The 23504-nt window shown below is 39.5% G+C and overlaps 1 protein-coding gene across 1 annotated transcript in view; it reads left to right on the top strand.

Moving 5' to 3' along the window:
* Positions 1 to 23504, top strand: part of LOC139719525 (thiosulfate transporter TsuA-like) — a 50369-nt gene that overhangs the window by 20692 nt on the left and 6173 nt on the right. Inside the window, exons 2-4 of the mRNA XM_071630940.1 lie at positions 13770 to 14011; positions 16710 to 16758; positions 18863 to 18965. Of these exons, the coding sequence (XP_071487041.1) occupies positions 13770 to 14011; positions 16710 to 16758; positions 18863 to 18965 (394 nt within the window). The remainder of the gene's footprint in view (positions 1 to 13769; positions 14012 to 16709; positions 16759 to 18862; positions 18966 to 23504) is intronic.

The raw sequence follows: 23504 nt of genomic DNA, 5'->3' as shown, positions 1-23504 counted from the left end.
AGGAAGTTGCAGAGAAAGCAATTATCTATTTCTAGCAACAATGAATCATAAATGTTGCCATAATAAGCGTTGACTAACACTTTTGTATCAAACTGCCGGATGATTCATACACCATTTAGGCATGATTTATGTGTCTTATTTCTTTACACAAAATGTGTAGAAATTATTCCTGTATCAGGAGACTATACGAAGACGTGTGTGAACCATGCATGACAGCGCACATTTTACTTCTCCGTCACCGCCTAATATGCCATGGCATTCAAATGCCAGTGTCACCGACAGAACTATACACTTCCTCAGATCGCTGACATAATTCGTCACTAAGATCGACGAATGTCAAAGTGACAATGTACTGCCGATCTCTACTGGTTCACCTAAAGTCATACATTATTATTAATGTCTCATTGTTTTGGTTTCAGAATCCAGTATCCAACTTTGACTGCGTTTTGCCTGGTCTTGAATACAAGATTTCTCATCTTCTCTTGCCTTTGAGATAGGAAAACTTCACGTAAAATTAAATCACATGACATAACTATATAATTGGGGTATTTTGGTGAGAACTTATCAGTTTACCATCATCACATTGATACCTCTCAATTATTTCACTGCCTATATCTTACATTTTCGTGAAAATAGATGGAAGCGTTTCATTTACTAGGTAGGCCTATGCACAATATCAGAAAGAGATTTACCAAAAAAAAATCAATTATTTCAACTTTAAACACTGTTGCTGACAATTTAAAAATCTGTTATGAATTTAGCAAGTAAGAAACATTTCTCTAAAATTGTGCAATCGAACAATTAGATAATAAACAACAATTGAATTAAATAGATTTCTAATAATGAGATGAAGGCGGCTTTATCAATATTAACTTTATAAAACGCTATTACGATTTGATTATTTACAATTACTGCAACACAGTTTATTAAGAAATACAGCATTAAACCAAAGAAATGATTTTTTTTCCGCACTTCAAACAGATAAAGAACTGAAGCCGTTAAAGAATTAAACCTAAGTACTGTGTGACACGTACCGGAATTATCTGGCTATTACGTCAAAACAAAATGTTATCCTTCCTTCATGTTCTACATGGTGTGAAATTCGGACTTATATCTCACTTTTCTTTTAAATATCTCCTTCCTGCAACGGCGTATGAAATGGACTAATCAAAACCCTCTATTATACCCCCTCTGTAGATACATAACATGCCTCTTAGAATCAAAGTTGTTCTTCGGTATGTCGACACACAGACATTTCCATTCCCAAACAATAGACATGTGTATTACAAACGTTAAAAGATATATTCCATGTAACATAATATCGCATAATATATGTTAATAGGAACGCATCAACCTATATTCACCTTTCTGAATGCCTTATTAATAAAACTTGTTCTTCCAAATCACAAATCATGCCAGATGATTGCCCAACATAGCAACAACTAATGCATGCAAACTGGAAGTATTGTAATGTATTCCAGTTATAGAACAGGTGAAATTAAGAACACCAGGTCCTCAGGAGAAATATATAAATAGCTTAGGGCACATTCATGGCATTAAGGGAACTTGCAAAGTCCAGAGTAAAGTATATACGCCCTTGTTTTATATGCTATCTACTTGGCCCACCATTTTCGAAGAAATTGTTTCCATTGCTGCCTCTTAGGATGTATTTGTACGGAGTATACCGTGCAGTGTTCATAATCACTTTGTAACAGTTACGAGTACCTGAACCTCAGCGTTTCAAGGAGAAATGCTGCGACGAGACTGTGCTGTGGAGAAGTTGCTAACGTAAAGCCGGACGAACACGTTTCACTATCTTTCATCATGGAGAGAATTTGTAATTGATTGCTCCTTTAGCCTTGTGCAGCTGAAATTACATTCATCTAAATGCAAGACAGAACAAAGGCCAATATTTTGTATTATAAACGCCTGTCTGCACGTGAAATGTATAATTTCTCGTCAGAGAGAGAGAGAGAGAGAGGGGGGGGGGGGGGGGGAGGGGGAGCACGTAGTTATATGGCCAGATGCAGGCCTACTGCCAAATACCAGTCTGTATTATGCCTTTAGGGGAGATGCGCGCATTTATCAGTCACTTTCCACAATGTACGTGCTAACACGATTGACATCGTAATAGAATATGATATTAAATGTCTGCATATTGGAAACGTAAAGACAACAGGTGTCGCTCTATATTATTATAAAGATGGCACCTGCCGGGGGATGTTTCATCACATAACGTTGGTGACACCTCTGTTGGCATGATCACATTTTTTGACCACTGTGACACCGATCAAAGTTTCATGGACAAGAGAATAAAACAATTCATGGTTACGAATCAATTTCTATAAGAAGAAAACAAAAAACAAACAAACAAACAAACAAACTTTTACGGTCATTTGATTCAATAGGCTATGACAGTGAACACAATTTCGCGCGCACAACGGAAGGAACTAAGATCTTCGTGGTATACATTGTATTACCAAGCATTGTATGCGTCAGTATATGATGTATTCGTATACCGAGTATCCTGAAAGACATCGTGCAGATCAAACAGCCGTCCTGCGTTTGTTTTAGTAGCTTTGTTAAGATTTAGTTAAATTGTCGATCTATCATTCATGTTCTGCCCTCCCGCGTACCCTTGGCGTATCATTTTGTCATTTATATTAATTTCCGTAACTTACTTTCACGTGCCCATGAGGGGAAGGATCTTAATTACAATTGGTTGTTGTACTTGAAGGCCAATGACTCCAGATACTCTACCGGACGTAAGTTGTAATTCACAACCATTCATTGACAAGAGTACCATATAGGGTCAATAAAACAACGGAGAAAATATCGAGCCTCATTTCCTCCCCTCCATATATAGAACTATACGATCATTAACAGGTCAACGCAATCGAGGATGTTCTAAATGGATTTTATAAGTCGGAAAAAATGGATCACTCCCTCCAAAGATGTCCCTCGTGTAGATCGAAAAACTTCCAAGGTGACCACATGTCTCCTTCCTTCTTTGATTCCGAATGTGAAGGATCTAACGACTTTCACAGGTAACCACTTCTTCTTCCCCTTTATACGTTAACAGCCGCCATGGTCAGGTGCCTTTTCGTCCAGTCATTCGGAATCGTCACACGATCAATAGCTACTGGCGATATATGCGTAAGATTTAAAGACACGTGTCTTTGACCTTCTCGTGCAATATACGGTCACGTTCACAATGGGTGTGTAAAACCACACATAGATGGATACGATACATTGTGTGTCCAACGGCTGGATCTAGTCCTACGTGACGCTAGGACATGACCTAACTTCATGACACAACGGAATATTACGTCAGTGTTGATCTAACTTGATAATGTGGTTTAAAAAATGATGTCCATGATTGTCATTTCTAGTTACTGTTTATTTAAGAAAAATGATAAACCATCCTCCTTGTGACTCACGATTTTACCGTTAATATGACTTCCCGAGCTGCTTAATTCAATTTACTCTTTTACGGTTTTATATTTCTTTTATTATTATTTTGTTGGAATAAAGCCACCAGTGACAATGACTTTGGCGTCAATGGAATAGTGGTTGTTTTCAATAGTTCAAGGAAATTCCAGAAAGAATTTTTAGCTCGAAGAAGGCCAAAATCAAAGTCTCCTTTTAGGGATTTTTTTTTCACCAGAAAGATATGATAAAAGTGATGATGAAGCTCAAAATATTACCTATATAGTGTTCACATCTAATTTTGTCTTGTATTAATCTGCACGTTTATGCTCGTGCCATTCTGTTTTCAAGAGATAGCGAGAATTTTGTGTTTGTAAGTGGTTTTAAATTGAAAGTACATTATTTACTACATAATGCCAGTGCATCAATCCCGTTCTAGTCATTTTTTTTATTATTTACTTGTAAAGATACAGCAAATGAAGAGCAATCAAATGTGATGCATTTTATGTTTTGTTGTGTGTGTATGTTTGTAGCGCTGTTTCCATGACTTCGCATAAAAGAATGCAGCTTGAAAAAGAAACCACGAAAATTGCACATCATTTTTGAGCAACAATTTTTTTTTTGTTTCTGTTTTGATTATATTCAACAATGTATTAAATGTGTTGTCAGAATTGCTCAGTAGGCCTACCCCAAACAATTTTCACTTATTCATTTCATCGCTACCAAAATGTTTGGAAGTTTCATTAAAAAGAAAGACATACCTAAAAAGGTCAAGTATCGTTATTAACTGCCCCTGTAAAAGCACCACAAAGTTGGTGTTTTAATTGCTATCGGCGGTTGCATTGATTGTGTCAGTCTATCCACATAATGCCTGCGATAAATCTAACAGTCATTGATGCTCTTCATCCATGAAGTTTAACGTTTGATATGCAAGAGTTGAATGTAATCATACCGAAGTGGTTAACGACTTTTTACAGTGTACTTCCCTTTCATTATTCCCTCTCATATTGTTAGGAGGCTCAGGATGAATAATTGTGATATCACGCTTTCGCTCTTAAAGCTTCGATCGCGCGTGAAATTGCTACGTCCGATCACGTAGTCTTCACTGATTTGTCAGCCTGGTGTGCAAGCGATTCAGCCGTGCTGCAGATGTCTTATTCAAATTAACTGCAGGGCAGAAATTGAATTGATATTATTCATGCTGCGCATTAGGCCTATATTTGAAATATTATCTAACTTTTCTGAGGCGAGACAGAATGTAATGGCTGTGTGAACTACATTACAGCACATGACTCGAGAACTCGCTATATCATCCGATGACGCAACTGTGTGCAACTTTGTAGCTTCTTTATGCCGAGGGTATCTAAAAGATCACCCCTTTGCTATATTCGTCTGCATGTCTTGTTTGACTTTTCTGGAAAAGGGCAGTATGAAAGTGGCAAGAATCTACGCAAAGTATATCCATAAGGGCATCATCTTCCAGCAGTCTGGGCAGAGAAATTTTTATCATCATAGCTGTCGGATGTGGTGAGGGTATAATAGTCAGATCCCGAAATCTCAGAGTGGTGCTAAAAAGTTCTTTATAATAAGATGCACAATGTGAGAGTACATACTATAACTTTGGAGAATGTCAAGCTCCTTTTCTTGCTCCTGTCGCCCTCTAGTTCACGTCACTCTTTGTCCGATACTATTATTCATGCATGGTCGTTCACCTCTTGATAAACCTGCCCGAGTAGAGGCAGAGTTCATGTATAACCTCTGCCTATCAATCCATTCCTACCTCACTCTCTTTCTCTCTCTCATAGCCTTGACTTGAACCTGGCAAAGATATCCCCTTCAAAAAATTCCAAATTTGATTTTGTCTTAAGTTTGGGATCAGGGGTTCAGGTACTCCTCCCTGTCATGTTGGCTTCTTTTTCCTTCTCTATGAAGACATTTCGTACAAGCCGGCCATCTGTGAGCCAGCCCTTACAAACTGCCATGATGAACATCACCAGGTTTGTGGAAGCCCCGGAGTACGTCGGCACGCTTTGCCACCCCTATCCCGTATCACACCTGCTGACCCAGGAGAGAACTCCAAAGGATGTTATGTCAAGAAGTCTTACCTGACTGGATCTGGTAATCGCGGATCGCCGAGATTTCTCGGAAGGAGATTCCGTACGAGAGATGTGTACAGGCGTAGAATCCGAAATCCACCCCGAGTTCATTCACCGACTCGCGCAAATCGCTCACGTTATCAACAGCATCGGATGCGGATAATCTCCATTTCATATTCAGTCACTCTGCGCCCCTGTATTTTCTATTTCATTCCTTTCTTGGAGGAGTTGTATGGAAAGCAAGGACATTTGGCGTATAGGGAAATGTAGACAATTATTATAGAGATTACAATGTATATCGAAAGTTATATGTAAGACTGAATGTTTCAGTGATAGGGGTATGCATATGATCGATATTATGGTTTACTACTGTTCTGAGAATCATCGTGAAATGGTGAAACATTTTCCATTAGGTCAGTCTGTTTGCGTATACAACACGGAAAAAGCGGGACGATGTCCGAATCTATCTCGTTGTCTCCAAGGGGAAGTAGTCTGATGTCTGGGTATCACTGATTCTAGATGTGACAGGACAAAAATTAGGCAGCACTTACCGAACTTTGTCATGACCAGTTTATGAAAATAATTCAGTGGCAAAGGAGAAAGTGTATTTTTCACAGTCCTTAAACCGAACTAAAATGTTTTCATAAATAATATAGGCCTATATCCCGGAGATCACATCATGTCAGGAATAGGAAAAAAAAAAGGATGCGAACGTGATTTTGAAGGATCTCTGAGGTCTCTTTTCTCCATCGGTTTCTATTCCCACGTGACCACGATCACGTTTGATAGTAGGAAGTTCATTACCGAGGAGCTTGCTCGAAAGGCGCTCAGCCAGTCGCCTCACACATGCTGGCAGCATGTTTACGCTGCGAAGCAATCGAGCGGGTCTTATACTTTGTGAGAAACATTCCCCCGCATGATGGTACACATTTTACGGGAAGCAATTTTAAGGCCAAATGACACGAAAATTAATTGCACGAATGTGATATATCCCCATATTTTGAATTTTGAAGGGCATATGTCCCAAATATCGTTATCCGGTTGAGAACATTTATGTGCCCACTCGCACAGGCACACACACACACACACACACACACACACCACGCGACGAAATACGTAAAGTGATATTCATTAAGATAATATCTGCGTAATCTTTTTCTACTTTAAACAAATCAATCTTGGTTAGAGTTTATGGTTTTGAAATCTAAGTGTGGTACATACATCCTTCCTTGATTAGACTATTTCAAGCAACATAAATGCATAAACTTGCCCGATGCGACATTATAGAATTCGTGTTAAAACAAAGAATGATTTTGCGTATCAAAAACAGGTGACCAGTATGGTCCGCCACTCAAAACTTGGGGAAACACCTCATGAACTATATCGTTAAATCTGGTCAACTGGACTTACTTGGGGAAACACCATTTCATTGTTTTGCTTTGACTGCAATAACAAACTTTCTATTAATATTGTCAAATACCAGACTTGCTGTCAGATGTCCGTACTGGCAAACTCCATTTATAAGGATTAGATCAGTGAATCTCGCAAAGTTGATTTAACTACCAACTGGCTTTTTGGTATAGATAGGAGTCTTTACACGCATTTTTGATGTCGTTTTGAATGAACCCAGCGTTTCCGGAGGAATCAAAACGCCTCAAAAAATGGTCTAAATCGTATACTGCCCATTACTATAATAATTATGTTTTCATAATAAGCTGTCACGAGTGTGTGGCCATTCAGGCACATAATCGATTTATGTTCATGATAAGTTTGTATGGTGTTCAGTGATCCTAAGTTTATTGTTGGTCGATTTGGTATTTAGTTTAATGGAATACCGTCGAAGTTCGGAAGGTTAAAATTTCATGCGCCACCACCTACCCCCGACCTTACCCTTGGTTCCTTCCTGCGACTTCTGACATTAAACCCAGCGCCACTTTTGTGGTATTTATTGCAGTCATATCTGGTGCTTCATTTCATGGTTATAAAGTAAAGTTTATTGTCATCGATTCTCCTGCTGCATACCTTATTCATCCCGCGAGGTGTTGTTAATCTCCTCTTTTTACTGATGCTCAAGCAAAGGCGAAATTTCGCGTCGCGTAAATGCCTCCGGTTTGGAAATTGAAGGAGAGGAGAACGCACGACTTACATTCTTTATCCAAATTGCATTTGACAGGTGCTGGAAATGCAGCTCAAATTTATGAGTTCCATTAAAATTTAGTCAGATCATATAATTAGCTTGCAAGCTATAATATGTAATTGGCAACACGTTTTAATGGAAGAAAAAAAAAGAACATCGAGTTTGATCGTGAGCAATGCTTTGTCCGTCAACTCAGGAGATTAAATACTGATGGAAAGATAACCAATTTGTTTACTTACAGTTACAGAAAAAAAAAACCGCTCGAAGGAGCAAAGTTCATAAATGTATTTGAAAAAGATGACTGCATCCTAAAGGGAGTGCCAGCGGTCTTTTGACTGTGTGACACTTTCCAGTTTGTCCTCTCCACAAATTGATTCTTCAACACAATAAAAGACCGAAAAAGCATAGCTTTCAGAGGTTAGTGATCCTATAGCGTGCATCGTTTGAATTATGTGTCGTGAACCTGGTATGCCGAAATCGATTTTTTTTTTTTCAAGGATGGGCGCAAAGCAAAAGAGAAAATTTAGGGCTACACAAAATTTTAAAAGATATACACGGCCTATTCCTTTTCCATTTTGGGGGAAAAGATTTTAGCTTAATGATTTCGTTTGGAGTATTAGTTGAAGCGGGTATACATACATGTACAAAATAGATAGTGCATGGTCCTGAATTCACTATACGTAAGTTATTCCACCATTGCTGATGTCCGCGGTGAATGTGAATTTGAAGTGCATTTAAAGTATTCTTGAGTATTGCACAGTAACGATGACAGAGTATTCTTGAGTATTGCATGACAGAGTATGCACAATCGTTTAAGTAATAGTAAACAAAGGAAACTGATTATTATGACATTAATTTCCAATGAAAAAAAAAACCCACATAATAATCTAAAGCTGTGCACTATTTATGGAAACCATGAATGTCACACGGTGCCATTTACCCCAATCGCAAATCCTGTTATGAATGATTGTGTTAAGCTCTATATAGAGCAACTGAAATCAAATTTCAACTCACGTTCGACTGGAGACATTCAGATTCTCTTGTTTCAATCCTCAAACAAAGTGCTCTGGGCACATCTCAATTAGCATAGTGACCAACGAAGAATGTTCATGAATGCGTTAAAGATTGCTGTTGCATCTGTTTAGTACATTATTATTGTACAGGAATCTCGAAAATCTCAGAGGTCTATGCTATGGACTGTCTTCGTCATGTGTTGATAATGATGATGATAATGATAATAATAATAATAATAATAATAATAATAATAATAATAATAATAATAATAATAATAATAATAATAATGATAATAATAATAATAATAATAATAAAAATGATTTAATAATGATAATAATTACATAAACTTCTCTACTGGAGGGACCTGCCATTATTGTAAACCTTGCGGTGCCAGGTACCCATTTTTACACCCGAGTCGAGAGGGACATAATTTCATTTATATTGATTGGTTAAAAAAGTCTTGCCCAAGGACGTAGGCACTTGACGGGATTCAAATTCTGGACCTCTGATTGAAAGTCGAGAGGGCACTACATGCCAATTTAGTGCCCTCACTCTCAGATAGCAAATGGTGCCACTATTGATGAGCTCATTGATCAGTATTTAAAGAATCGAAAAGGAGGGATTGCTTTACTTAGTAGATGAGTATTGCTATTTAGCCTAAAATGTTCCCATCTTCTGTAGACGACGCGACGCCTTGTGTGTTTTCAGGTACATGTATAAGGAAACGGAACTGTGACACCCTCGTCCCATGTCCTTGTTATGACTAATTCAATAAAGTGAGCTATCGCACCTCATATCAGTCTAGCCGACGTTATTAGCCTACAAAGATGTTATCGCCAATCTCGGATCATTGTCGCACAGTTCATCAATGAATGCGAGCCAGGGCATCGTTGTGATGAAAAAAGGCCTCCCTACAATCGGTAGACAGGAAGTATCTTTGCTTGAAGGTGCGTGAGAATAATGTGCGCTTTTTCTCTTTTCGCGGCAGTGGTGTCGCACAACACGAGAGCCCGGTTGTTTTGGCCTCGGCTCATCCTTGGACTTTGGGGTCTCTAACAAAACGGAAAGCGATATTTCCTCCGTCTTCTCCCGATCGACCACAACAAAAAGGTGCCGAAATGTTCACCCTTGACAGCCCGTACACCCTATCTTCCCACGCGCTTCCAGCAAAGAAAAGAAAATCGCGTAATTTCCTTACTCATTCACTCGCCTTTTTGTGTTCCGCTGGAATGCTGAAATATAGCGACCAAGGTGAAATTCATGAATGGCTGAGGCGAGGGGCCTGCCAATCGCCACAGTGCTGCGTCTCAACATTGACTGCAGCCCTGTTCACATCAAATAGCAAGACTATATTATCCGGGACTGTGATTAGATGGGATCCTGGGGCTAAAAGTTGAAGACAGTTTGCTAATATTTGCTCATGTGTGAATGAGAGAGCAATACTTCAGATGTCTTTATTTTCACTCGCTAAGCTTGAGGCCCTCTACATGCCATCTTTTAACTGACTTCATGGAATCACAGCTAATAGGCCTACTTGTAGGTTAATTTTGATATAAGCGGAAACAAGACATAAATGGAGAGGCTACAGGAACAAGTTGAATTCACTTCCATTTTGTGCCATTTGATAAACTTTAGCAGATTATAGTTTTATTCTGACCATCTGCTCCAGGCACCAACTTCTTTGAAACATGGGTATGTGAACAGAAGTTCGTTGCATTCTCTTTGTTTTTCGTCTTTTCCTAGCATGCGTTCTAGTCTTTTGCTTTGCGTCAAATTTATATTATCTCGCGTGTTGATTATTAAAGACACGTGCATGGACTGAGTGGGAATGAAGGGGAATGAATGCGAAATTCGCACCGATGGAGCAAACACAAAGATGTCAAAGTTCGTCGTATGTCCGTCCGTGCATGGTGTCGTAAAGTTGTGGGCTCCTCTGACACTCATTACCATGTTCACTTCTACTGATGTGAACATGTCTGCAAATCATAACTTCTGATTTTTAAAAAAAATTCAAACTATCTATCGCAGACTTTCAATCTCTTTTTCATGTTTTCTGCAACCACCAAACTCCTCCCCAAAAGAAAACATCTCTCTTGCTTTTCGTGATGTCATCAAAAGTAAAGATGGGTGAAATAAACACCATAATGCCTAACATTATGCACTCTTTACCCTGAATAATGCACAGACGCACGATAGCAAGACAGGTATCGTAGAACAATCACTTCAGAACCTTTAAATTATGATGAACATTGCTATGTAGATAATCTTCCAGGATTGAGAGGGGTGCAACAAGAAAGATATGGAAGTACATTGTATGTCATGTTATTATGCCATGGTATACTTGACTATGGCAAGGTGCATGTAAGTGACGGTATTGTTATGCTTTTTATAGCTGAGTTTACTGTCGATGACATCACGAAAGGCGAGAAAGGATAATGAGGGGGAGCTTATTATAGTGGGTGCAGAAAAGTGAGAAATAGATGCTTAATAAAGAATTGCTACATGTTTCAATCAAGCAATTCCCTGAATTTGTGTTGTGTAGACCTCTTCACATCAGTAGAAGTTACCATGAACATGGGCCAGAATTGGCTGTCAAGGGACCTTAAAACTCCAAAGCAGAGCGACTTGAATGACGGATCGAGCAATTTGTTATGGGTCGGAGCAACTTTGGAAGGTAATAGATCGTTGTCCACACCCTGAAAAGCGGACGTGGACTTGATATCACGCAAGAATGGAGAATCGTTTGAAATGAATAGAGTACTTGTGGAAATGGAGGCGATATCTCCATGCTACCAAGCGTTCGCATCTTATGAAGCTAAAAAAAAGACAATAACTATAAACTCTTTTCGGATGACGCCTCCAAAAATAGTTCATTCGCTGCCAGTGCATACGTCAAGCTCAGCTGGGCTGAACTTTGAGGGACGTCCTTTTCGACGAATGCACACGAGGGAAAACACGACTTAATCTCATTAATCGTTCGTAAAAGATTGTTGCCGAAGAATAGACGACCTTCTCGGGATTTCAAAGCGTTTCGTAACTGACATACCAATGATTTGAGTCTCGCACGTAGCTCGTCGCGGGGCCTTCGGCGCCTCTTTTCCTATCTGACGCATCGCTTGTTAAAATGGGCGGAGCGCCTCCATTGAGCACCTGACGGGTTCGTGAATTGCCCTCTCTTGGTCACGTGGGCCACAATCGGCATTGACAGTTAATGTAGTAAAACCACAAACATTTGGCGCGTTTGATCTCCCGCCGCCGTAGCTCCCTGACTTTGTTCATCCGTGCACGGTCCGGGTTTGGCGTTGTGTGTTGGCCTTTTCCCGTCACGCATGCCTAGACCCGTGGTTGTCCTTGTTATACCAATATTGAAGTTGCAATCGTATTCGACTTCGCTTGATTGAGCAACCGTCTTTTCTACAGTTTGCAGTAGAAATTAGTTATTCATTGTTCGATTTGATTACGATGGCATCGTTTTTGTCTAAGCGGAAGAATGTAAATAAAAAAAAAGGGGGGGGGGGGTATGTAGGGAGACCGGAGACGTACGTGAGAACTTGCACAGATTCTGATACGTCTCTTTTTCTCTCTGCCCCCCCCCCCCCTTTATAGTTCTCTCTCACTCCTTTTCTCTCTTTTTCAACACGGAAATTTCTCGCATTTCTTAGAGTGTTTTCGAAGTTGTACATGATCCTGCAGCTTACACTGACTGCATGCCAGAAGTCAACACGTACTTTGTTCAAATCCAACACGGATTTACAATCACGTTTTTTTTTTATTGATTGATTGACGGCTGCTTGTACATTTGCACATTGTAGATGGGGGGGCTTACTGAAGACAGTGGGTCATTTTAACTTGAAGCGACATTTGCTGCCGCATCACTTCAAGCAGCCCAGGGGGAACATAGGCCCTACTCGTGTCTAGATTTTGACGAAACCACTCACACAATATGAGATATCAAAGATTAAGAATTTACAAGCTTTCAGTCGACGCCAAATACTCCTAATCAATGCGAAGCATGATTACGACACCTCGCCGACCAGTTCGGCCTAAATAGTCGGCGTACCTAACGGAAAGTGACATTATCTTGTTATCGGGTCATGTCGGTCCGAGAAACGGTTCATAGTAGAATGCCGTGATTTGAATGCAAAGAAAAGATGTGACAATTTGTCAGCCATTACAATCCTCATGGGTGCTTTATCACAGAAATGCACAACAGGCAGCAGTACTTCTGTTGTAGTGACATCTACATCCTATTAAAGTCGAGTCTACAGTTGCCATAATCTCTATACACAAACTCGGAATGGATGCACGTCGCGAGACCGACACCCACGAGTCATGCAGCCCATGAGTTATACGGTTACAGCTCGTTATTCCGAAGGTTCGATATTCGGAAGGCTCTTGATTCCTAGGATTCGTTATTCCAAAGGTTCGTTGTTCCGAATTTCATTTTCGGATTGACCAATCTTCGGAATAACGAACCTTCGGAATAACGCCACAAATTTTCGGATTAACGAACCCTTTTTCATTTTCGGATTAACGAACCTGTAGATATAGGGAATTTGCGTGTTTCGGATTAACGACCCTTCGGAATAACGAACCTTCGGAATAGCGAACCTTCGGAATAACGAACAGCCGGAATAACGAACAGCACCCAGTTAGGTTGTCCACGAGTTGAACAGCCCACGAGTCATACTTATAGCCCATGAGTTCGACACTAAGCAAACAAGGCCCACGAGACCGACACATTAAGCCGCGTGTTGTATCTATCGAACTTGTGGGCTGTTTTACCTAGAGTCGAACCCATGGGCTTTATTTGCCTATTAACAGTGTGGAATTCATGTGCTGTATGACTCGTGGGCAGTATGAATTATGAACCTTTTTTTTCCAATGTCCAACTCGTGGGCTGCATGACTCGTGGGTGTCGGTCTCGTGTGATGACCCCACCGAAATAACTTGTTTATTTAAATGCGTAAAGATTGTATGTATAACGTCTAATGTCTCCCGCTGCCACATTAACACTTATGATTATTATTCATGGTCGCATTAAGCGCACCTTCTTACAGCTTGTTTGTCTGATTCCTGTCATATTTTTACAGTGTTCGAACCTCACATCATCCGGGGCCAGATGCTCTTCCAGAATTTCGTCATGCTGAAGATGTTCCTGTCCGGCATTGTGGCCAGTCTGGTGTGCTTCTCGCTTCTTTCGCTGCTCCCCTTTGCATCCACCAATTTCAAATCGGCACGCAGCAATGCGGGATGTCGAACGAACAGGAAAGGCGTGAAGGCGGCTGCCATAGGAGGCGCGATGCTGGGGTCGGGAATGGCCATGTCTGGAGCGGTAAGACTATAGTAATCGCAATGATGTACAGGAACGGGTGGGGGGGGGGAGTTGAATAGACAGGGAGATGGATTGGGATGGGTGTAGGAAAATCTCGATGGGGAGTATATAGGTGTGCTATGATAATGCACCATACTTTGGGGAAGATACCCAACAAGATATTCATTTCATTTCATTATGTCATTTCTACATCTGATAAAAGACATATAAAGAATATAAGAATTCCTACATAGAACATAGGAACTATACCGTAAAAACGTTTACTATAACAGCAAGAAACAGAGTGAACTATTTACAGACAGTCGAGAAGCAAAATCGTTTGATGTATAGAATTAGAGATAATCTTCATTACAGTTTCTTTCTTTCTTTTTTGTACGTTAGGAAAATGGGATACTAAAACTTACATCCTTCACATTAAATTATTGTAGTGTTCGACAGTCCAACAAAACGAAGATAGGTCAAGGTCTGTGGCTGCTTTAATATGTTATTGACCATACGTATATGAACGCACCATTTGGGCCTTGACATCATAACATCATCTGATCTGCATTTATGGAGGAAATACACTGTTTTGTGAAACACCTCCGATTTTGATTGAAAGTACACCTTTCTGTTTCTTTGGCTTCACAGTATTGATTAAAATCAGCCTAAGAGTGGAATATTACGTACAAGGAGACTTTGAAGGTTGCTTAAATATTTCTCACGTCATTTGCTTACTTGGCGCGCCGCAAAGCAGAGATCCCTCTATGCCACGTAGCAAAATGCAGGTATTCACTGCAATCGATATTGTTTCTCCGAGAATGTTGAATTGAGAATTGGGGAGTTTGATGCTCAAAATGTACTACATCACATACGACCTGAAATCTTATCAACCAAAATTAGACAATATTCTACAATACAAAAGCGCAAATGTAAAAGCTAAGCGAACAGACCCTCTGACCCTTTATTATTATTATTTTTTTTCGTGTCAGAAGTTAATGTCTTTCCCTTTTCGACAACTCCTTCCCCCAAAAGAAAAATCAAAGAAAACGCTGCCGCAACAGTATACAATACTTACTCCTCTTTCTCGTACTACATACCTTGAGGCGTTGTATTCTTTAATTTCGGGGGGGGGGGGGGGGTGAAGGGGGTGAAGAATTGCTGCTAATTCAATTTTTAGCCTCGTATTGTAGCAGTTATCTATCATACTGGAGCCGATATCCAAAAGAATATGCTTCAAATCGCGTCATCTTTTCACGTTTCATTATTTCAAGTGATATCTAAATTCATTTGAAGTTAATAGCCCTTGTCGTCAGTAAGCTGATGTACAAACCCTTTTATCTCTTGAGACCCTGGAGTGGACAATGAACGATATCAATTCGCTTTAAAGGTAATATCCTTCATTCGCCAAACGTCGGGACAGTAGGTTTATTTAAAAGGGAAATACATACCTGAATGACGTTCATTGTCGATTAAAAAACGATTACATCGTGGACTTGAAGCAATCAGTTCTTCGAGAGAAATTCAATCATCTGAGGGACGCGCTCACCAATCAAGTTAAAATTATTTTTCATAGCTAACCCGGAAGTTTCTAATTCTATCTGAAATTTGGCCGGTGTTATATTCATTTTTGCCGTTTTGGCGTGACTCGAATAATATGACAGAAATTAAAAGGAGGGTGTCTTCCTTTAAATAGGACACCGAGATCATCACACGCTGGGTAATGACGCCATTACTCCATAATGCGTTTCGCTTCGATGAATCTTGTCAGCTGAAGGGATGCGCTGAAGATGACACAAAGGCCAGCAATCATCGCCCCTCTAATGGGTGCGGACGTCACCTTGTAGTACCTTTTCAACTCTCCTTCTCCCTCTCTCTCTTCCCTCCGCCATAGCAGAGAGAATCGTTTAAGCAGGGATATGAACACGTATAAATTATGCTTATGATAGAAAAAAAGAAAGGAAACGGTGGCTTTTTCCACAAAATCAGTCAGAGATGAGGTTATGTCGTCACTGACAGTGGAACAATATCACCAGAAATCAATTTTAAGCAAGGACGTGAGTTCACCTTCGCCTGATGTTCGCTGGTCAGATGAGTTTCAATCTGTCTCGTACTCTCAGTCTAATTCACACTGTCACGAAGCACGGTGTGATTTACACCAAAACATCCGAGCAAATCCTCGACCTTTAAAGTAAAGGGACCCATGTCTCGACTGACTGGTAGATAATAATGCGTGGGACTGTCCATGCACTGTTTTGTAGGTGGAAGGGAAACAGATTTTCACAGGCGAATTTCCGCTGACAATAAAACCACATGAAATAATTTTTTAATCAAACATTTGTCAGAAATAATATGCATGTCATAGTGCACGGTATTCAATAATGCTACTATTTTCATATTGTTCTTACGATATTGATGAAATAATGATGACAATACAACGGTATCCTTGGCAGTCCGCAGAGAGTAAGCAGTCATGCTATTGTAATGTTATCATAATCAGAACATAACTTTGGGGTTGGAAACAAGATGAAAATAGTCGTGATCACATAATCATTCTGTTTCAAGACGATGCAATGTATTGGTAACGACCAAAACATCAGTATTATTTACAGAGAATAAGATAATATTTAAGTCATTAATATGTCATTGTGACATGCCAATGAGTCACTCATCTCCTTTACTCACATCTTTCGTTCTTTCTTGCACGGTTTCACCACAGTGTCCAGGGGCTACTCTTATCGAAGTAGGGGCCGGTGTACAGAACGCAGGTAAGAAGACCTTGCGGAGAGCTGTCGCTGTTCATTAGCATGTTCAGTGAAAGCGAGTGAAAGACCCACTAAAGTCAGCTTACCTTGCCCAACAAAGATCAAGTTAGGAACAAGTTAGGAATTAAGTGATGATAGGAACCTGAAAACAGGGAAGCATTACAAAAAATAAAATACTAAAATCAAATAAGTCACCATATGCGACATAGATTATCAGTCAATGTCAACGAAACGAGATTACTATTTTTTCAATATAGTACCTTTTGTGTAGCGTCACGCCATATTGTATGACGTTCTCCTCGAGGAACTTCAATAGGTTCCTTGCTACTCTATTAGTGGTGTTTACTGTACTCATTTCATCTTCACGGCCATAATATTTTTATTTTTGTGTCTTGCAAAATCGGCATATTCGTATTTGGGATGTTCTTAAAAATGCATTGTCTGTGAATGCCTTGAACAGATTAAAAGGTATATATACTGTACATGGTATTGCATCAAGAGCTATATGACGTAGTGACATAAACAAAATCGTGATTATAAGTGAATCATTTATAAAATCACACGATACATAAACATATGAAGAGCTTGCTTCCAGAAGGCGCTAAATCTATTTTTTTTTTAATCAATAAATTTGGCGCCTTTTGGTTGAAAGCTCTTCATATATATACATGATAACTTTAAGATCACAGATATTTTCACGAAAACTCGAGAGTAGTATACACAGCAATGCTATTATCTTTTCTTTGCTTTTGTTTTTTATCTAGCTTTACCTAAACAATAACAATAATTTCTGTTCATTTGCTGTTCAACCCTGGCAAACTATTTGGTCTTAGGGAAACTCCAACGAGGTCAATAGTTCGTTCTTCTTCTTTTTTTTCCGAGTCGCGTAAGGCAAAGACATCAAGTGCCTCGTTCAATTCTTACAAACTCCCGTGGAGTTTCTAAGCATTCCCTGTAATGTACAAGGACTGCACATTAATGATTAACAAATGGAAGCCTTGCGTTGTCGACCCATTGTCGATTATGTAAACCCCGTTCAGGTCGTCAGCCTTAAGGTTATCTTATTCGGTAAGGACGAGGCAAGAATCTTTTCAAGGCTGTGTGATAATCATGTCAGGCACTCAACTCGTTCGAGTCCCATTCAGCCTAAACTCTGCATAACCTCACAACGTATTGCATAATTACTTCCATAAACACGGGCAAACATCATTAACCATGCACTATCAATATAATGATCATCCCAACGTGTCGACACATTTCTCTAATCGAGGTCGCAGGGTAAAGAATCCCCTTACACCTTTGTTCGGCTTATGTAACTTGATGCATGAATGGAAGCGTGTAGATGGCTATACATGACATCATATTACCAGATATTTAAATTGCCTTTCTCTCAAAATTGGTAATTTTAAAAGGAAAGCTTACTTCATATCAAGTTATTTTAGATAACGTAGGTGATTTTTGCCAGAAGGTTCTCGTAAAAATCCAGTAGATGTAAAGAAAATCATGTTGTTTAGATTCTGACAGTTTGATAAAAAATGGTAGTGAAGAGCCACTTTTGTGAAGCTTCTATTCGAAAGCGACCCCTCAAAAATCCACAAAAGCAGTTTCATCTGATATAAATGGGGGTATAGCGATTAATAGCCTTTAGATCGAAGTGAATTATTCATACTTGGCCCTGATAAATAACAGTTTTCCTCAAATTTCAGTTGTGTTTAGTATGTGAAGGTCAACTCTTGAAGTAGAAATAAGCATCGGCAACATCTCTTGTGTTGAATTATTTGATCAGAGGTGTTGTATGTAAGATATCGTCTTTGAAAAAAAGTATAAAGTTGCCAGGGTCAATATCAATATAGATTTTAATACATGTAACGTCAAACATTGTTCAATTGTATTTTACGCGCATGCCGTTGATCCAACACATTATTCTCGTATCGCTTGGGAATAAATAATCTCTTGTGATACGATAGAATCACCCACAACAAATTTCAGACAGCTTTTCTCAAAACGAATAATTGTAACTAATTCTTGCAGGCCTTTCTAGTAATGAATGATATTTCTGTTTTTAGTTTTAATCTTTATTTGTTTGTTTGTTTGTTTTCTGCAATAGGGATGACATTTGCTGGTTGCCTGCTGGGCGCTTTGTTGTACGGCTTGACGGAGGAGAGGGTGAACAAGCTTTTAAAACCAAAGAACGAAATTACTTTCACCAAGTAAGTATGATCGAATTCCATCATGTAGATGCTTGCACAATATTATTCAGTCCCGACTGATCGAGATTGATGAAAGCTGATTTTAAGCCATTTAAAGTGACGAACATAATGCAAAGGAAGGGCAAATGCCCTGATATGTGCTTCTCTTTCGTACCTTTGTGTTAAATGGTTTGGATATAGCTCAGGGGTATAGTATTTCATATCATGCAAATTCAATTTGCATACATTCAGAGATATCCAAGAGATATGATCTTCACACACAACTTGTCTCCTCTTACCCTTGATGTACGCATCAAGAAGTGCGTCGTGAAGTATGGAAATGACCGTAGCTGAACACTTTATGAAAAATTTTTATTCATGTAGCTATTGTTGTCTTGATTAGTGTGAGAAACAGTCTTTCAAACATCCTCAAGAATCTTTCTGAAAGTGGTCGTCGGTGTTGTAACGGGCATTTTCTTAAAAGTTGGACTGGTCATATTGATAATTATGATCTTCTGTAGCCACCTCAAGCTGTATGTGTATATCGTTATTGACACATTATGCGCTCGCGATTATCAGTATTTCTTAAATGCTGATTCCTTTTTAACCTATCCAGTCAAGAATGCATTTGCAATTCGTTAATTTTATATTCTGTTCGTAAAAGAAAGCACACACACAAACACAAAACTTTTTCTTCCCGCGGGATTGGAGGTATAATATTTAGAGGAGTGACTATCACTGCCCGTGACTGTGGAATCACAAGCGTGGGACTTTCACAGTTTAATATTCGATCGAAAATTTCCCTGTGACTTATCATTTTCGTGAACGGATGGATGTAACACTATTGTTCACAATATCATTATAGGCTTACAGAAGTGATTATTACGACTATTGTATGAAAGTTTATTATACTCAACAACCCATATTTTGGATATTTGGGGTATCGGAGTCCAATGTAAAAACATATTTCACATTATCAATTCAGTAATACGAACCGAGTTTCAAATGACTTTAAAATATACATAATAATTATGATAATTTCCTACAAAATTTGGCTTTGATTTTAAACTTAAGTAAATTCTTGTCTTGTTGTAGCCTGAAGAGTGTTCTTCAAGTGGAGGCTACTATTACATACCTTCATCACAAAACCTATGTGGTCGTCACAACCTCTTTCAAGTCCAAACTAAACACACAATTTCTAACCTATCATATACGTCGTCTGTCCAGAGCACAGACGAAGGAGTCTGTAAGTAACAGTGATGTTACGTGATGGGGAATAGGACGAGAAGGGCGGCCTTGGCTGGTTCCCCAGCTCGTCCTGTGGTACGGTGCTTCGGGGAGTCAGGAGGACCTGCGCGGTGCTTCGACGCTTCCGCTGACCTTAAATCCCAAAGTTAAAAAAGTGAGAAATACGAAGTCACGCCAGAAAGATGTCACAGAGAATGTTAACAGACTCCCAAGAGGAATATATTAGGCCTTTTTGTTATTGTATCATGTTGTCAAAGAGCGACACATGACATGCGGATAAATAAAAATAAAGAGTGAGCGGTGACATTTACAAGAGGCTTTGTTTTTTTCTTGGTGCTTGATTCAAGATTCAAAGAATGTGATTTATCAGCCTCATAGTAGGTTTCCACTTTTCGATGGATTGATACGTTGACAGATCGTCTGATAAATGGATTGACTGAATAACTCATTCTTTGAAAAGTTGTGCGTCAAGAGTGATTCAGTTTGTTTCATAAGTCATTTTCAGAATTGTATCAATCCTTGTGATTATTAATCACTGCACGCAGAGAGAAGGGGCGGGATGGGGGGGGGGGGGAGTGACGGGGACAGGGAAAAGAATAGGGACGAGAAAAGCATGAATATAAAGGTGTTACGATGTATTTCACTTCATCGTTTTTAAACTCACTGTGACAGTATCAGGGCATGTTGCTCCCTGCAGATACCATCAACTAAGAGATTGGGATGCACCATGTACATAGGAAAATACAGGAGTGACAAGAGTAGATGCGAAGCAAACATAACGGTGAAGATTAATTGAATAAAATGCTCAGGAGTGTAGACTTAGTCCTTAATGATTAACAGAATGAAGAAATAATAGTGACTGAAGATGAAAGTGAAACATTCCAAAGATGGAATGAAGAGTTATAGGACGAAAAATGAGAAGGCCCAGATGATGAAAGGAAATATGATAAAAGAGATGAGGGCTGGGAGTTTAGGACAAGATGATATCCTGCAAATGGGCGAAATGAGAGAGATGGATGGGGGAGATGAATAGATACGTATAGAGGCTGTGTAGATCTAAAGTAGAAGGAAGGGGGAGGAAAGGGTTAATGTTAGAGATCATATCATATCTCTCCGCTCAGGTCCTCAAGCAGTCTAGAAATGTAGACTAGAATCGACAGTGACCTTGACTGAGTATCTCTCACAACACAGGGGGTGACGACCCAAGTTCCCCCTGCCCCCATCAAGCGCGCGTTCTGATAGGGCGTTGAAAGACGAACGCGAGGCGTCTGTTGGCGGCATCTAATCACATAATTGTTGACTTTTGTGAGCAATTTGGCGAGTCACTTCCCATCTCTCTTTCCCATTGTCTTACCGTGATTCTCACCTTCTACACCTGTGTGAATTAGTCTTGCAATTTCAGACTTTGTTTTCCACTTCAATACCAGAATCCTTCGTTCAGCTGAAACAAATATTCTAAGTGAACTCAAATCAGGTCAGGTCACGTTTTTAATTAACCTTTCAGTGTCCAAGGTTTCGCAAATATTTCCTACGCTAAGTTCATTTGTCGATGGAGAGCCATTTTTCTGATAATGAAAAATCAAGGTCTTAATTCATGAATCATTTTGTTTGTTGACTTAATTCATAACTTGGTAATTTGTCCAAAATAAGAATTATCAAAGTAATGGCTGAACTGAAGTGGAACAGACCAAATCTTAAGATCTACTTTTTTGTGTGTGTGTGTATCACAGAGTATTGTAGGCCGTGTCCAATCAGATAAAACATGGGTGTCATTGCTAGAATACAATTTTCTCTGTCTATAGAATCCAGACTTTCTACGTTAACAGAAGCCAGGGAGTCTGGGCTCCTCAGACTATGGCATCCTTTAGTCTGGTTCCCAATAGCCCCTAGCAATATAGACCCAAATTCAATATTCCACTGGAAGGTCGCCGAAAATCTGATAAGACCTGTCAAGTCCAAGAACGGAAGATGATGAACGGACCGGGGAGAAAGGGGGTCGCCACGGGTCAGCAGTCGTGATGATATGTCCGAACTCGAGACAAGTATTCATCGAGCTGGGGAGGGGTGGATACTGGGACGACAGCTTTGCCAAGTTTTGCTGGAGTGGAACTCATCCACCTCTTGAGGTATACCCAGTCTTCATGAAGTTTGAATCCCTCGACGTCCCGTGCTTCATGGGTTAATGTTCTGCAGTCTTTTTAGGACCTCTGTCTCGATCCCGGGGTCTCGATATCCCATTGTGATCGCGAATGATGGTGTTGTCCTTGGCTACGACACAGTCATGTCATATACCCCTCGCTCTTTGGCAAGGAGTACTTAATAATGCTTTGAATCTAAAACTTTTGGATCTTATTTTGTGATAATCTTATTCAAATGCTTTCCACAACTTCGCAAGGAATGGGTCTAACATTAAATAAAATGCGCATTACGTTTGCGACATGATTGTATATGTGATGAAATAATATGATCAATGGTCATTGTAATAAAAAAAGGTATGATTTACACCCAAAAACGTTCAGTCTGATATGCACGTACATCATTCCTAAGGAAGAATTCAAAATATGAAGTTATACAGAGAAAGATTTTATATCATATCTTTATATTATCTCTACGTGTCATTCTCTGTATCTACAATCTTAAAGGTGGCAAAATATGACAAGAAAATCTTCAGTTACCATCTCTGTCCCTGTCTGGCTGTCTCAAACATTTTTTCCTTCAATTTTCCATTATTTGGTGGAACTGACTCGTGGGGGAATGATAAACAAAAGGTTAGGTTATTTGTTTTTAATGTCGTATAATAAGACAATCGGATCTCTTTGCCTGTTCGTCAAAATGTCGAAGCAAAATTGATTTTTATCATCTGTTCAAGACATCAGAAAACCCAGGACAACAATATTTTCCCATTTATATCAATGCATTTAGATCACCGAAAGAGTGTTCCTGAAGCGCTCTTAACTCTGCATGAACAGACAAAGTATGCCCCTCTCGAGGGTAGAGGTTCAGGTGTGCTCCTAAACAGTTTCATACTCCATGTTAATCACAAGCAGTCTTCCCGCGCAGGAGGGGAATAATATGTTTTCCGTTGAATACTGACGACGACAACGACTCCTTTAGGATTTCAGGAGTAATAAAGTCCATCACGTACATAACATGAGTAGTCACAACCATGTTGCACCGGCAAGCTTTGCAAAAACCAGGCCTCATGTGCATGAATAATATGATCCTACTGTAAGTGAGAAAAGTGAGCACAAGTGTACAAATACAAGCCAGTTTTATTTCTTCTTCACAACTCTTAAGTGCCATTCAATAGGC

The sequence above is a fragment of the Diadema antillarum genome, unplaced genomic scaffold (assembly GCF_040938485.1).
Source record: "Diadema antillarum isolate AM-2024a unplaced genomic scaffold, OU_Dant_1.0 scf00000111, whole genome shotgun sequence".
Lineage (NCBI taxonomy): Eukaryota > Metazoa > Echinodermata > Echinoidea > Diadematoida > Diadematidae > Diadema > Diadema antillarum.
This window is presented reverse-complemented; position numbering and strand designations above follow the sequence as displayed.